We start from the raw sequence: 15,341 nt of genomic DNA, 5'->3' as shown, positions 1-15,341 counted from the left end.
CATTATTATTCTTAAGGTATATGTGTATTTAAAGACAATACATCAGAGATTAACTCTCTTCTTTTCATGTACTTGAGTTTTGCCTGTGTGTGTGTATGTGTGTGTGTGTGTGTGTGTGTGTGTGTGTGTGTGTGTGTGTGTGTGTGTGTGTGCTCGGGCAGGAGGAAAAAGTGATTGTGATGGTTATTAGAACAGGAAATTATTGAATATAGAATAAATCAATCAGTGTGCCATTAATGTAGGTAGGCTTTCAGGTAGAAGAGGGTTGGAAACCTGTGTGGCCACCATTGTGTCACACTCATGTGATATCATCCTCTTGCGTTACATATTGCCAAAGGAGGACATGCACGAATAGACAGTGAAATTGAGTCAGGAAAAGGACATTACTCTCCCGGCAGCAGTTCTTGTGCTGTATGCTGCCGGTCAGAGGCAGTGTGCTCCCGACACACAGCTGAAGAATCATCTTATTAACACTGACATTTAGAGGAAAGCAAAGCTGAGACCTAAATTTCCTGAATACTTGCATGTAACTGACGCTGAGTTATATAAAAGTCAGCAAAATGATACGTGCTCATCCATTACACTTGCTGTGCTTGGGTTTTTCTAATTCCTAAGCCATTTATTGCAGCCATATTCATCTACAAAAAATCCTCTGTTAATCCAAACCAAATCTAAATCAATTTAGGGCATGTATCTAGTTCATCCTTACAGATGTAAAGTGACTGACATACTTCTATTGAATTTTATCAAATATCACCAGAAACTGATATTTCTTTGTGAATTCTGCAATGTCTATTTTGTGATGTCTTTTTTTCTAGGATTAAAATTACATTATTTCTCCTTGCATTTCTTCCTTCCAAGTACTCACATATACTTCATTTTGTTCACCTTCAAGTTCATCATCTTTTTCCTTTAATTGTTTGTGTGTGTTTGTGTGTCTGTATATGTATAATATGTACACACACCCATACACACACATTTCTAAATGCATGAATACATCCTACTCAGTCTATCAAATGCTACTTGTGTGCACATGTTTTCAGTGCTGACCATTTGGTATTTGAATACCACTTGATGGGCTCTTAACATTTCTTTTAGAAGGGTAACTGATACATATTGGTAGAATTACTATATAAAATTTCAAAATATGTTGGTTTTTCTTTTGCAACATAGGCAACTGGAATTCCCCAAAAGGATCTATTTCTGAATGCCGAAAAGTCTGGTATAACAAATGACTCAACAAATAAGTCAAGTGATGAACATTATCACAGAAGTAGCTGTGATCCTTGTGCTTATTCAAGTATAATAAATTTTCTATTACTAATGAGCAAAGACTTTCAGTAGAAAACATCCAAATAAAAGATGAAGTTTATTCACAGAAATAAAAATTCTAAATTTCCAACAAATACATGACTGTATTATCATTCAGTCTTGGTTGCAATCTGATAAATAAGATAAAAGAACCTTGTAATCTGCTCATATTTGCTACAATTATGTATAGCGTACATATGGTGGGTCAGACTTAGTGATCTTTGAATGCTAAGTCAGTGATCTGACACTGAGTTACACCCTTGTTGGGGTCCAGCCTCGACACAGGATTGGAGTTCTTAACATGAGGCAGGGATATCTGGAAGGCACATAGTAAATAAAACACAGACTACTTTTTGGGTACAAACAGGGAAATTTTCAAGGCTTAAAGTTTCTCTTTCTCTCCCTCCTTCCCTCCCTCCCTCCCTCCCTACCTCCCTCCCTCTCTCCCTCCTTCCCTCCCTCCTTCCCTCCCTCCCTTTTCCCCCCCTATTTTCTTTAACTTGCTTGCCCGCAGTTTGAGGCTGCACGCACTCTGCATTCTTTCACGAACTCTGCTTTTTCTCCTGTGAACTTTTTTGGGAGGGGGAACTCCCGTACTGATTCACATCTTTGTTCGTTTCCCTTTCACTCTTCATACACACCTTACACACCACACACACGCACACACACACACCTCACTTGCTTTCCACTTACTTGTCATATGCTCACACCTGCTCTCACACTCACTCTCTAGCCTTTCTCTTGCCCCAGTCTTTATTGATACTCTAAAAAAAAAAAAAGGTAGAAAAAATTGTAAGATCATTGCCATATCAAATTCAAAAGAATAATCACAGCCCACAAAGAATTAGGAATTATAATCATCCCCTAAGGTTTCAGGATTCCCCTATTGCCAAGTCTGTGGCCAAAATAATAATTGCAAACATCATTATTTAAACTTTAACTTTTGGCTTATTATATACATCAGATCTCAAAGCTCCTTGGTTCAGTGTTTCAGAATATCTAGTTCATGACAGTGAGGAGCTCTCACTTTGGACCTGAGCTGAGGCAGTACATCATGATGGAAGAAGTGTGGGGTGTATAAAAACCATCTCCTGATGGAACCAGAAAACAACAAAGGCTGGAATCTCAATGTCCCTTTTATTAGCACATACCCAGTAACATTACTTCCTTTTATTAAGCCCCACCTCCTAGTGATTCCACTAACTTCCCGAGGAGCAAGAGGCTTTCATCTAACCCATAAGGACATCTGGGGACACATTTCTAATGCAGGTGATATAGTAAACTCAGACACATGACAGTAGGTGACTAAGGCACATACTACAAATTAACAAAAGTGATTCAAGGTTTAGAAACAACCTATCTACACTCATGAAATCAAAAGGATACATTTCTATATATTACAGCACTGGAATACAAAGAAAAAACTAAAGAATAGCAATTAAATAAAATCTATGTAATTTCAGTATAAAACGTTCTGGAACAACTGACCCAGAAGCCATGAAAAAAATGCTCTTTTAAGTGGCATCACCTAAGATGTGACTGCTGTGGGTACAGAAATAATGAAACCATTTTTTTTAATGAAAAGCAACAGTTCTCCCATAAGTTTATTTTTATTTTTTAATCTTTTTAGAACTGCATTATATTTAGTTATGTGTGTATGTCTTGTGTGTGTGTGTGTGTGTGTGTGTGTGTGTGTGTGTGTGTGTGTGCTGTAACTGGAAGTCAGAGGACAACTGGTAGGAATTTGTTCTCTTCTTCTGGTACACAGTCTTGGCAGCTCCCTATATTTTTTAACCTCTAAATTTTAATATTTTTGTGGCACTGGATATTGAACCTCTGCCCTCACACATGCTTTTACCCTGGGCTAAAGCATCAGTATTCCTGCTCCAATAGCTTCTTTTAGCATCCTGATTAAAATTTTAAGTACAGAATATAGAAATACTATAGTACAATATCATAGACCTTTACCTGATTTTCTGTGATGCTAACAGCTTTCAGAGCTGTAGTACAATAGAACCATTTGCATCAGCACTGTGGTACTGATACAGTCTGAACAGAACGTGGTTGTCATAATGATTGCTATGTTGCCTTTTACAACCTTTACCACTTTTCTCCCCTCACAGTGACTCCACAATCTCTGCTACTTCTCAGTTAGCTTACCAGTTTTGTAATTTGTCATATTCAAAATGCTGTATCAATGAAACAAACATGTAACCTTTGGGTATTGTTAAAAACTCTTGTCTAGTTTTAGGTGACACATTTAGATTAGTACACACATCAACAATCCATTCCTTGTCTTTCTGGATGTATCTGAATTTTACGGATCATTTAACTATTTACCAGTTTATATGATCTTCCATAGTGTGTGTGTGTGTGTGTGTGTGTGTGTGTGTGTGTGTGTGTGCTGTGAGTGATGAAATTACATCTTCCCCCAAATCCCCATGTCGAAGTCCAAACCTTCTGTGTGACTGAACTTGCAGAAGTAATCAAAGTGTAGTTAAAAAGAAAGAATAGGGGGCTGTAATAATATGACTAGTGTTCATACAAAAAAACACAGAGTGTTTACACTATGTGAAGCTGTTTCAAGGCAAGAAGCTCTCACAGATTCTGACCATGACAATCTCATCTTCCAGTTCCATTCTCCAGAAGAATCTTATCAATTAAGCAGTCTAAGCTGACTGATACACAGAAAATAATTAAGTCTAAATCTGAGTTCAACAGCTTTCTAGCCACTCAGAGTTCTAGCCGAGTCCTAACAATACCAGCATCTGTGTCTAGGCGCCTCTAGGCTTGACATATCTCCTTTCTCTTATGAATTCCTACTACTTCCCCTTTGTTGTGTGATAGCCACTGAGAAGACATCTCCGACAAGGATTTAAGCCAATAGAAAGACCTTATTAGCTGACCAACGACTGCACCAAGTTTTTGTGTTCCCAGGGTTAGCTTTTAACTAAAATTAAATAAAGAAAATAAAAACGTGTTCTGGATTGACATATGTTAGTTAACAAGAATAGTTTGTCAGAAGCCAAAAGGCAAGTTCAGTATGTTTAGACTTTCCCAGAACCATGGACTTTGATGGATTATATCTTTGTTTTCATTTTGGCAGGTGATACTGTCTGTGTGCTGAGTTTTATGGGCTGAATGGAGATTCCATTATGAAATCAGTACTGCTAATGTCTGGGTACCTACTAAGGTTTGGGGCCCTGTTATAGAATCTCTGCATGTGTTTCTCCTACTGGGATCTCTCTCTCTAATATTTTCATGACTAATTGCTCAAATGACACCTTTAATAAAAATAGTGCTCCAGTCACACTTTTTTTACGTTGCAAACACCTATCCACACACCAGAGAACACTGACATTTTGCTTTGTCCACCATATTTTTCCCATGGCACCTCATAATAAATCATAAATTAGATATTACGATTATGTTCTTTCTTCCTGTTAAGAATACAAGGTCTCTTGGATCGCCCTGTAAAGCAGCAGTTAGCTCAGTTACACATAAGGGGCACTCATTATATTTATTTAATAAAACATCCTGAGTAGCAAGCAAACTGAGATCCAGTACCAAGGCTGTTCCTAAGACATAGGGTAGCTTTTGGTTTTACGTCTGCTTCCTTGCATGCAATATAAAAGACTTGAGTCAGATTCGAGAGAAACCATTTACCTTTCCATAACTAAAATTTGGTCCTTTATCAGAGTTTGCTCTATGGCAGGGTTTCTCCTGCCTCTCCTCTTAAATACGGCTTAATTATTTTTGTTTACTGCCACACACAAACTCAATATACCCTGACAGAATTATGTCTTCCGGTGATAACTGTTCCCTAGAGCTGACACTTACATCCAAAATAAGTGCTGAAATTGTATGATAACTTATTAAATAGTAACTTATATTTTACATGATACTCTAAAAGGTTTTTTTTTTTTGACACAAAATGGCACTTCAACTTATACTGTTATCCAACAAGTCATCTTTATTGTTTAAGTGCTTCATATGAGCATGAAGGCTGAGATCATGTTCTCATTTTGTTATTAATGTTGAAAGGATAGTTACAATTCTGTTATGTACTTCTCACAAGAGATATCAATGAAACTTAGATATTTTATTTCTAAACTTTTGTTTTACAAACCTGAATTGGACCATCAGTTGTAACCTAAAAATATGCACAGTGTCCTCTTAGAAACAAAATGTTTTCAAAATCATCAAGAATTATTTCCACTATTATTCTAGCTCTTAATTATAGCATAAGTCACTGAAAAAGGCTGTCTGAAATGAACTAAAACTTTGCAAGATTTGGGGGATTTTTTTTCACAAATATTTCCCGAACATCCATCATGCTGAAGGATCCTTTCTTAAGTAAGTTTATTGTCTATTCTTTGTGACTGTTGTGAAGGGTGTCAATTCTCTAATTTCTTTCTCAGCCTCTTTATTCTTTGAGTAGAGAAAGGCTACTGATTTGTTAAGGTTAATTTTATATCCAGATACTTTGCTGAAGTTGTTTATCAGCTGTAGTTCTCTGTTGGAATTTTTGGAATCACTTAAGCACATTATCATATTATCTGCAAATAGTGATATTTTGACTTCTTCCTTTCCAATTTGTATCCCTTTGACCTCTTTTTGCTGTCTGATTACTCTGGATAGTACTTCCAGTACTATATTAAATAGGTAGAAAGAGAGTGGGCAGCCTTGTTGAGTCCCTGATTTTAGTGGGATTGCTTCAAGTTTCCCAACGTTAAGTTTGATGTTGGCTGCTGGTTTGCTGTATATTGCTTTTATTATGTTTAGGTATGGACCTTGGATTCCTGTTCTTTTCAAGACTTTTAACATGAAGGGGTGTTGAACTTTGTCAAATGCTTTCTCAGCATCTAGTGAGAAAAAAAAACATGTGGTTTTTTTCTTTGAGTTTGTTTATATGGTGGATTACATTGATGGATTTTCTTATATTAAACCATCCCTGCATCCCAGGGATCAAGCCTACTTGATCATGGTGAATGATGGTTTTGATGTGTTCTTGGATTCGGTTTGCAAGGATTTTGTAGAGTATTTTTACATTAATGTTTATAAGTGAGATTTATGAAGTTCTCTTTCCTTGTAGGGTCTTTGTGTGGTTTAGGAACGAGGGTTATTGTAGCCTCAAAAAATGAGTTAGGTAGTGTTCCATCTGATTCTATTTTGTGGAATAGTTTGGAGAGTATTGGTATTAAGTTTTCTAGGAAGGTCTCATATTATTCAGCATTGAACCAATCTGGTCCTGGGCTTTTTTTGTTTGGGAGGCCGTTGATGACTGCTTTTATTTCTTTAGGTGTTATGTTTAGGTTTTTTTTTTTTTTTAATCTGATCCTGATTTAACTTTGGTACCTGGTATCTGTCTGGAAAATTGTCCATTTCCTTTAGCTTTTCCAGTATTGTTGAGTATAGGCCTTTTTAGTAAGATCTGATGACTTACTTAATTTTTTCAATTTCTGTTGTTGTCTTCCCTTTCATTTCTGATTTTGTTAATTTGGATACTCTCTCTGTGCCCTCTAGTCAGTTTGGCTAAGGGAAAAAACCCAGATGTTCTTTAACAAAGGAATGGATATAGGAATTGTGGTACATTTACACAATGGAGTACTGCTCATCTATTAAAAACAATGACCTTATGAATTTTCTAGGAAAATAGATGGAACTGGAAGCTATCATCCTGAATGCGGTACCCTAGTCACAAAAGAACACTCATGATATGTACTCACTGACAAGTGGATACTAACCCAAAAGGCTCCTCATACCCATGAAACAATTCACAGAAATTATGAAGTTTCAACAGAAGAACGGCAGGAGGTAGATGCCTCAGTCCTTCTTAGAAGAGAGAACAAAACACTCATGGGAGGAAATAATGGGACAAATAGAGGAGCAGGGATTGGAGAAAAGATCTTCCAGAGACTGACTCACCTGGGGATCCACCCCATATGCAGCCACTAAATGCAAGCACTATTGCTGATGCCAAGTAGTGCTTCCTGGCAGGAGTCTGATATGGATGCCTCCTCGGAAGCTCTGTCAGTGCCATACTGATACAGAGGAGGATGCTTGCAGCTAACCATTAGACTGAACACAGGGACCCCAATAAAGGACTAGAGAAAGGACTGAAGGAGCTGAAAGGGTCTGCAACCCCATGGGAAGAATTAAATTATCAACTAACCAAACCCACCACAGCTCCCAGGGAATAAAACAGCAACCAATAAGTTTGAATTGAAAGACCCATGGCCCCAGGTGCATATGCAGTAGAGGATTGAATTCTCTGGCATTGATGGGAGAAGAGGCCTTTGGTTCATTAAAGGCTCTTTTTCCTAGAGTAGGGGATGCCAAGGTGCTGAGGTGGGAGAGAGTGGTTGGGAGAGGGACTACCTTCTTGGAGGTAATGGGAGGGGGAGGGGGATGGGGTTGGGGAACAGGGAATAACATCTGAAATGTAAATATGGAGAATATATAAAAAAAAAGTTTATTGTAAAGAATCAGTTCATTCCAAAGTAGCAAAGGATTTCATACACAGCAAAGTTTTAAAAAAATGTTCAGTGTGATTTACTTTATGTATTCCCTGACCTCCTGTAAATTCAACTAAAAACACATTTCCCCATTTCAAAATAAATTATATTAGCCTTTGGCATTGCAGAGTAAATTAATTTAACTAAAGTTTAGTAGCGTTCACAAGTAAGTGATAAAGAGGTGTATTTCGTAAAATAAATTTGTAGTTCTAAAGGGGGTAGAGGGCAACAGACGATATGAGGGACACAAAGTTAAAACTGTATGGATTTAAAGTTTCTCTTTGGGGAATAGCTCTAAACGTTTGCGGGTGAAAAACAATGGGAGTCCCTAAAATATCCTAGGAGCAGGGACTCCTTTTAATTGTTTCACTCTTCAGAGCATAGCCGATGGGGGGTTAAAATAACAAAGGCAAGCGAGTTCTTTCGCGTACAAATACTCAAAGCGAATACAATAAACAGTATGAAGAAAGCTGATTTGCTGCAAACTAGGTGACACACAAGCATCAGGGGGCGTTGCGCATCCGCCCGCAAGAAGCGATTGGTCTCTACGGCAAGCGAACAGGAACAATTCCCGACAGTTGCCCTCAAGTTCCGGGTCGCGGCGGGGACAAAGATGGCGGTAGCCAGGTGTTGGAAGCTGGTGTCCCGGGGCCGGGGATTGTCCCAGAATGCGGCTGCTCAGGCGTCCGCTTCTTCCACTGAGGCCAGAGACCTGGAGGTCGTGGCGACGGCCGTCGCGCGGTACCCGCCGATCGTGGCTTCCATGACCGCCGACAGCAAAGCGGCGCGGGAGCGGCGGATCCAGCGCTGGCAGGAGACAGTCCACGCGGCCCCGACAGTGGACGAGAAGATACGAATTCTCACCAAGGTGCAGTTCAAGAAGTACGTGGTGCATCCGCAGATCCCCGCCTTGAACGCCGACCGCTGGTACCAGGGCTTCACCAAGACCGTGTTTGCCTCGGGCCTGCCGCCCTGGCCCACGCCGTCCCCGCCCTCGCTCGACCTCGCGGGCCTGCGCGCCGCGGTGTGCGACTGCATCTTGCAGGAGCACCTCTATGTGCAGCGCCGCCAGCCCCGGTCCCGCTTCGATCGTCACCAGGCCCTCGCTTCCTCCCTCCTGGACCAAGTAGTGAAGACTCTGGTGAACTTGCTCGCTCCACTCAACCCTGTCCTGACCACTGCCGCCCTGGGTGAGCTTGGGACTCCACCCTAAACAGGGGAGGTAGGGACACTGTGGGCCAAGCTTCTCTGCAGGTTTAGTAGCACACAGTGACTTAGGACGTAGGCACTAAAGTTTCTGATGGCCTGCCCTGCTAAGGACTGCTTGTTAAAGTTTAGACTCAGCCGAAGCTCATCAGGTTTTCATGCCTTGACCTGATTTTGTGTCTGACTAGCCAAAAGTTTAGGAGGCTCATAGAGAGAGTAACCAACTTGGGGTTGTCTTTTTACTCCTCCACAGGAAAGCTGAGTGACCGTATGAATTACGGTAATACTGTTTGGCCAAAGTTCTAAATGCCACCTAGTTAATCCTCATAACAGAGTTCATATCATGAATTCATTTTATAAATAAAAAATACACGTTAAGTATTGCTGCCTTCAGACCCAATATCTGGTATATTTAGGGTCAGGATTGGATTCCAGTAAACAGACACTTGTTCAGTGTGGATGTGAAAAAGAATGTATTATGTCTTAGGGCTTGTTTGTTTTATTTTTACTGTAATACCCTCTGTCTTTGAGCTACACCCTGACTGATAATGTGTCTGTAATTCTTTTATGTCTATGACCAGAAGGTGTTTTAGTAATTATTGAATTACTTCTATCATGGCTGTAGATGTATGCTAAACTGAACCTGATAGTGTATTTGTTTAGGAAAAGTAGTATTGGGAAGAAGGTACAGTAACTTTTGACTACTCATCATTGGCAGCTTAGAAAACTTAACTTTGTTCCGGTAAAAGTAAGTTTATCTTGTATAAAATGGTGATTGGAATTACATGCACCTTTTAGAGTGACAGTAAACTTAGTGCTTCATATATCTTTTGTCATCTTATTCTGGTGAGGGGTCTTGCTGTTCATTTTAGCACCTTTAGTTTTAACTGAGTAACCTTGTTAATTACAGTGAATTTTCGAGTATTGTATTTGAGACATAATGGTTAAAGCTTGTAACTCAGAGTCTTACATTATCTGTAGTTTTTATATGTATGTATAAAACATGCTATTCTTCACATGTTTATTGCTACGTTAATTAATAACCGGTTTTCTCTAAATAATGAAAAATTTTAATATCTTTTGATAGACTGTCAACGCCCTGTTGACTTTTACTGGTTGCGTGGTGAAGAACGCATTTCTGCTGGTCATCGAAAAGGTCATATTGACGCTTTACGGTACCAAATAAATGACAAACCGCACAACCAGATTCGAATATCTAAGCAACTCCCTGAGGTAAGTGAGGGTTTTGTATCTCTTGGCATCCTGTGTGAGCACTGCCAAAGGATAGTTAGGTGACCTGGTGTGTATGATGGAACATGTTGGGTAGGTTTCTTGCTTTCCATGTTTGTTCATGACGGCAGCTCATCTGGAAGTCTGTCAACTTTCTGGTTTGGAATGGTACGTTCTACCCAGGTCAAATGGGTAAGGCATTAATGTGGTAAAATCAATTTATGATTGTTTACCATAGTAGGATTGTAAAAAATTTTCTACATTTTACCACTTTGGTCCTATCAACAGATATTAGTGGAGGTGAGTTCTATTTTGAAAATGTTGCCTGAACCACTGCAGAAGTCAGCAGTTCAGAGTTTTGATTTGGGCATGCCCATCCTGCAGACTCTGAAGAGTGAAACACTTCTGGGCCCCAGCGTTTTGATTCAGAGATACTTGATTTGTATAAGATCGTTTTATAAGAAATAAGTCATTGAAAACATTTAAGTGTAAGATACTGTAAATGAAGTGGATACAGTGTGTCTGAATTCCCTTTGTTTTCTTATTCTTCCAGTTTGTGCCTTTGGATTATTCCATTCCTGCAGAAATCCCTGTTATGAAATATAAACCGGACAAGCTTCCATTGTTCAAACGGCAGTATGAAAACAGCATATTTACTGGTAAGTTTCTCTTCACATATTGACCCATAGAGGATATATGTGGGAATTTGATTTTGGATTATTATATTTTATTAAGTGTTTCATAGAGACAGGGTTTCTGTGTCTCATTTAGCTTTGTAGCCCTGAGTGCCCTTGAACTTGACGGGAACCCTCCTGCCACTTCCTTCCTAATGTAGGATAGTTCATACTTAATTCTCAGAGAAGTTTGATTGGCTATGCCAATATTGTTTATAATCTCAAGGTATTCTAACACAAATGAAAATTGGAGAGAAATTTAGCTCTTAATTTGAAAGTTTTATTGTATCTATTGCATTAGCAAGATTTAACCTTTGGAAATTATTATACTTGCAAGGCCTTTTGTTTTATATATAGGAAAAGTAGTTTGTATTTTATATGTTTAGAACTGGACTTGTGATCATGAATGGCTTTTTATTGAAGCATACTGCTCATTCTACACATCTTAGGTGCATCAGGAGTTTAAACACTTGTAGGCCTCACGTCTGCCCTAACACACCTTGATGTTCTGTCCCTTCTGTACGCTTACTAGTTAGTTCCTACGTGACCCAACGAAGGCCTTCAGAAAGCATTGTAACATTCCTTTATACCATTGCGTTAGTCCTTCCTCAGTCACTTGCTCTTAGTACTGGGAATGGTTTTTAGACAGCTCCAGCAATGAAGTGGAGTGTGTCCATATTTCATGGGAGCTGGACTGCCTGTCCTGCCTTCGATCCTCTTCCCTTTGCCTTGCGTTTCCTTTTCTGTCCTACTTTTTTTATCTGCTGGTCTTGTTGGTTTCTCTCTCCACTTGCTTGGCCTTCTTCTCTCTTTCCTGTCTTTGTCCCTGGCTGGCGTAACATTCATTGCAGGGTAGCAGATGGCCTTGAAACTGCAGATTGTCCTGTCCCCAGATCCGCATTGCTGAGGGTAGGGGCAGGAGGGGCACCACTGTACGACATTACGTATGCTCAGACTCAGCCAGAACTCCTGGGTTCTAGGCAAACACTGCCCACTAAGATATTGACTTCTTTTACTTAGAAATATAAAACCCTTTTAAAAAATGAACAATAATACTGTTCTTACATTAATCACAGTTTCACTTGTTACATTGTTTTACTCGTTACTGTGAATGTTTGTACATTATATGCATGTTGGTGTACAGGTGTTGCAGAGCATCTGTGGAGTAAGAATGCCTTTGTGCAGTGCATTTTCTTCCTGCAGTGTGGGTTTCAGAAACTCAGCGCAAGTTGTCAGGGTGCCCAGCGAGCACTTTTACCTCCTAAACCTTCCTACGGTACATCCTCCCAGGGATGCTCTTAATAGTGACTGAGAGGGATTGGTAGAGTTAAGTAATAGAAATTATAAGTGTCTTTATGTGTATCTTTTCTGGCTTATTTTGTACCCTGCTGAGCCTTGTTATAATGAGCAGGTTGGAAAATTGTTTTTAAGTAACTACTGTAGTCAAGAAAAATTTATGTAAGGCGGTTCAGTCTATTTATTTATATATTTCAAGTAAGGAACATACGTTCTGAGAAGAAAGGTGTCTGGAATCTAAAGCTAAAGCATGTGCTTTTTGTTCTCTGTGCTCTTACTGCACCTGGAATGTTCTTTTTCTTTCCCTTAGGCTCCAAAACAGCAGATCCATGCTGTTATGGCCACACCCAGTTTCACCTGCTACCTGACAGACTGAATAGGGACAGGCTAATAAAGCAAAACCAACCTGAGCAGGTGGAAGCTGTCTTTAGGTCTAATGCCATTGCGAGTCTTTTCGCTTGGACCGGAGCACAAGCTATGTACCAAGGTAAGCCCTGTGCGGTGGCAGTTTTTATTCCTGTAAGTATAATATGTGGAGAATGGGATTATTAAGATTTTTTTTCTTTAGGTATAAACAGAACTGGGGATTAGAACATTTTGATACAAAATGCAGTTATTTAAAAATCTGTAATGAAATAATTTACATTTGAATTTTGCAAGTACACATGAGTAATCTTCTTGATCTTTGACTATGATTGCTTCCTGTGAATATATTGTTTTCTAGTGTTTTTCACAATCACTTAAAAAAACCTACTGGTGATTAAGTCGAATCTTTGTAGGTTTCCTCACTTTGTAAAAATCTTGAGTTAGGAGGCAAATGATACCAGAAGACTCTGATTAGGAAGCTTTTCATTCAGTAGATGTAAGTGCATCTTGTGGGATGAGTGGGTCATGGCGTGCTCGTGGAGGTCACAAGGAAACTGTCTGTGGAGTACTCACCACCTCTTTGTGGGTCTCACGTGTTGTTCTTGGGTCTCCAGAATGCTGCCCACTGAGTCATCTCGCCCGCCCTGAATGCATTTTATGGTTGGCAGTGTTGAATGACAGACAGGCCTGACTCCCCTATAGCTTTCATTACAGTGGAAAGTGGAAGATAATTATGTACTAATTACAGAGTGGTGACGTTATGGGAAAGTATGCCCGCATTGAGGGAAAATCTGTCTGAGTAGTCTTAGAAAGATGTCCAGAAGTGACTTTGTTTCAGAGGCCTGAGCGGTGATGAGCTGTTCATGCAGAGTCGGGGAGAAGCTACATTGCAATAATAGTCTGTACGTTATTTGACAAGTGGTCAGAATAAGTCTCTGTAGTAAGAACAGGCTTTTGAAGTATGTATGGAACAATATCGATGCTGGTCACTAGGAAAGAAAGGAAAGGACCTGTGAGATGGCGGAGCAGAAGGTAGAAGCCGTATCATGTAGGCCTGTATGTTCTGAGCTGCAGTTCTTACCAAGGACTGGTACCTACCAAGCAAATCCTTTGTCAAAGAGCCGTAACACTCTTCTTCCTGTGCTTTCAGAGCCTAAAGTTACAAAATGAGAACTAGACTAAATAGCCCAGAGGGACTTTTAATGCACATGGTTTATACTCCTTTTTATTGAGAGATATGCATTTCAACTTTTTGCTTTTATTCCTGGATCATTTATCTCTAGTAGGGGAAGGCGGCAATAGGTAGGGTTGAGGTCATCAGGAAGGATAATTGGCACTTCCAGTGGCACTGTATGTTCATGACTGATAAACTGTTACCTAGTGCCTTTGAGAGGTAACTTTTATTAGATCTCTCCGTTAAGGATTTAGTATAAAAACACATGTGGAGAAGTTAAGTGAATTCCTGGCCTTGATGGTATTTAAGAGTATTTAACCAGTCAGGTTAGAACAAAAATCAGCCAGAGAACTTGAGTAGATAAAGGTATTAAGGCATCCTTTAATCTTAGAACCTGAGACACCAGAGGCAGTGACAGCAATTCTTAAAATGTCTTAACGTCTTCAAATGGCATGGGATTGTCCAAAGGCATGGTGCTGAAACCATAGAGAGCTAGACTTTTTCCGTCAATTTTGAGAACTTATGTATGCATCTCTATTTAGTGAAATAAATGATATTAATGAATATTGGATGGTGCTAGTGCGGGCATTTTTCGAATATGTTCTAAGTCATTAAGTTAATACCAGTTTCAGAATGCTTCCTGTAGGCAAAGCTTCTCATAACTAAGTGAATACTGGAGGCTACTAAAGATTGAGTTTGTGGAAAAGGATGGCTCATAAGTCTGGGGACTCTAGAAGCGGGGACCCATTAATACAGCAATAGAATATAGAGTTGTGACAAACCAGGGAAGCTGGGAGTCAGGGACAAGGTGGGTCAGGGTTTCCACACGTTTTCCTACCCTCCAGAGAGTTCTGTTTGGATAACTTTTATCAAGGCGTGCAACATCACAGCACTGTTTTCTTCTACAGGGTTCTGGAGTGAAGCAGATGTTACTCGACCTTTTGTCTCCCAGGCTGTGATCACAGATGGAAGATACTTTTCCTTTTTCTGCTACCAGTTAAATACTGTGGCGCTGACTGTACAAGCTGATCAAAATAACCCACGTAAAAATATATGTTGGGGGACACAGAGTAAGCCTCTTTATGAGACAGTAGAAGATACTGGTGTGAAAGGCTTTGATGATGATGTTCTCCTACAGATAGTTCACTTTCTACTAAACAAACCGAAAGAAGACAGGGCACAGCTCTTGGCGAGCCAGGAGAAATGATCCAGGGCCTTGATCATTTAAAGATATGTAACTGTCATTAAACTCATTGGTTTTTAAAAATCCACATTTCTATTTTTTATTGGATATTTTATTTATTTACATTTCAACTGTTATCCCCTTTCCTGGTTTCCCCTCTGGAAACTCACTCTCCATTTCCCCCCTCCCTGCTCCTACGAGAGTGCTCCTCCACCCTCTCCTCCCGCCTCCCCGCCCTGACATTCCTCTACACTGTGAAAACAAGCCTTCATAGGACCAAGGCCATCCTCTGCTACATATGCAGCTGGAGCCCTGGCTCCTTCCATGTGTACTTTTTGGTTGGTGGTTGGTGGTTGGTGGTTTAGTGTCTGGGAGCTCTGGAG

The 15,341-nt window shown here is 39.8% G+C and overlaps 1 protein-coding gene across 1 annotated transcript; it reads left to right on the top strand.

The window, feature by feature from the left end:
* Window positions 1–8,434: 8,434 nt before the first annotated feature.
* MRPS30 (mitochondrial ribosomal protein S30) lies at window positions 8,435–15,044 on the top strand. Its single transcript, XM_080933892.1, has 5 exons — window positions 8,435–9,019; window positions 10,123–10,268; window positions 10,819–10,924; window positions 12,546–12,722; window positions 14,684–15,044. The coding sequence occupies exons 1-5, from the start codon at window positions 8,443–8,445 to the stop codon at window positions 14,980–14,982; spliced, it is 1,305 nt and encodes a 434-aa protein (XP_080790018.1). The 5' UTR covers window positions 8,435–8,442; the 3' UTR covers window positions 14,983–15,044.
* The last annotated feature ends 297 nt before the right edge of the window (window positions 15,045–15,341 follow it).

Source organism: Micromys minutus (genome assembly GCF_963924665.1).
Source record: "Micromys minutus genome assembly, chromosome: 20".
Classification (NCBI taxonomy): Eukaryota; Metazoa; Chordata; class Mammalia; order Rodentia; family Muridae; genus Micromys; species Micromys minutus.
Note: the sequence above shows the minus strand (reverse complement) of the source record. Positions and strands in the feature narration are given on the sequence as shown.

Excerpts from the sequence above, each read along its gene's own strand:
- MRPS30 (XM_080933892.1), top strand. The coding sequence starts at position 8,443 with ATGGCGGTAGCCAGGTGTTGGAAGCTGGTGTCCCGGGGCCGGGGATTG. Across the intron at positions 9,020-10,122 it reads CCTGACCACTGCCGCCCTGG|ACTGTCAACGCCCTGTTGAC; the intron begins GTGAGCTTGGGA and ends ATCTTTTGATAG. Across the intron at positions 10,925-12,545 it reads TGAAAACAGCATATTTACTG|GCTCCAAAACAGCAGATCCA; the intron begins GTAAGTTTCTCT and ends TCTTTCCCTTAG.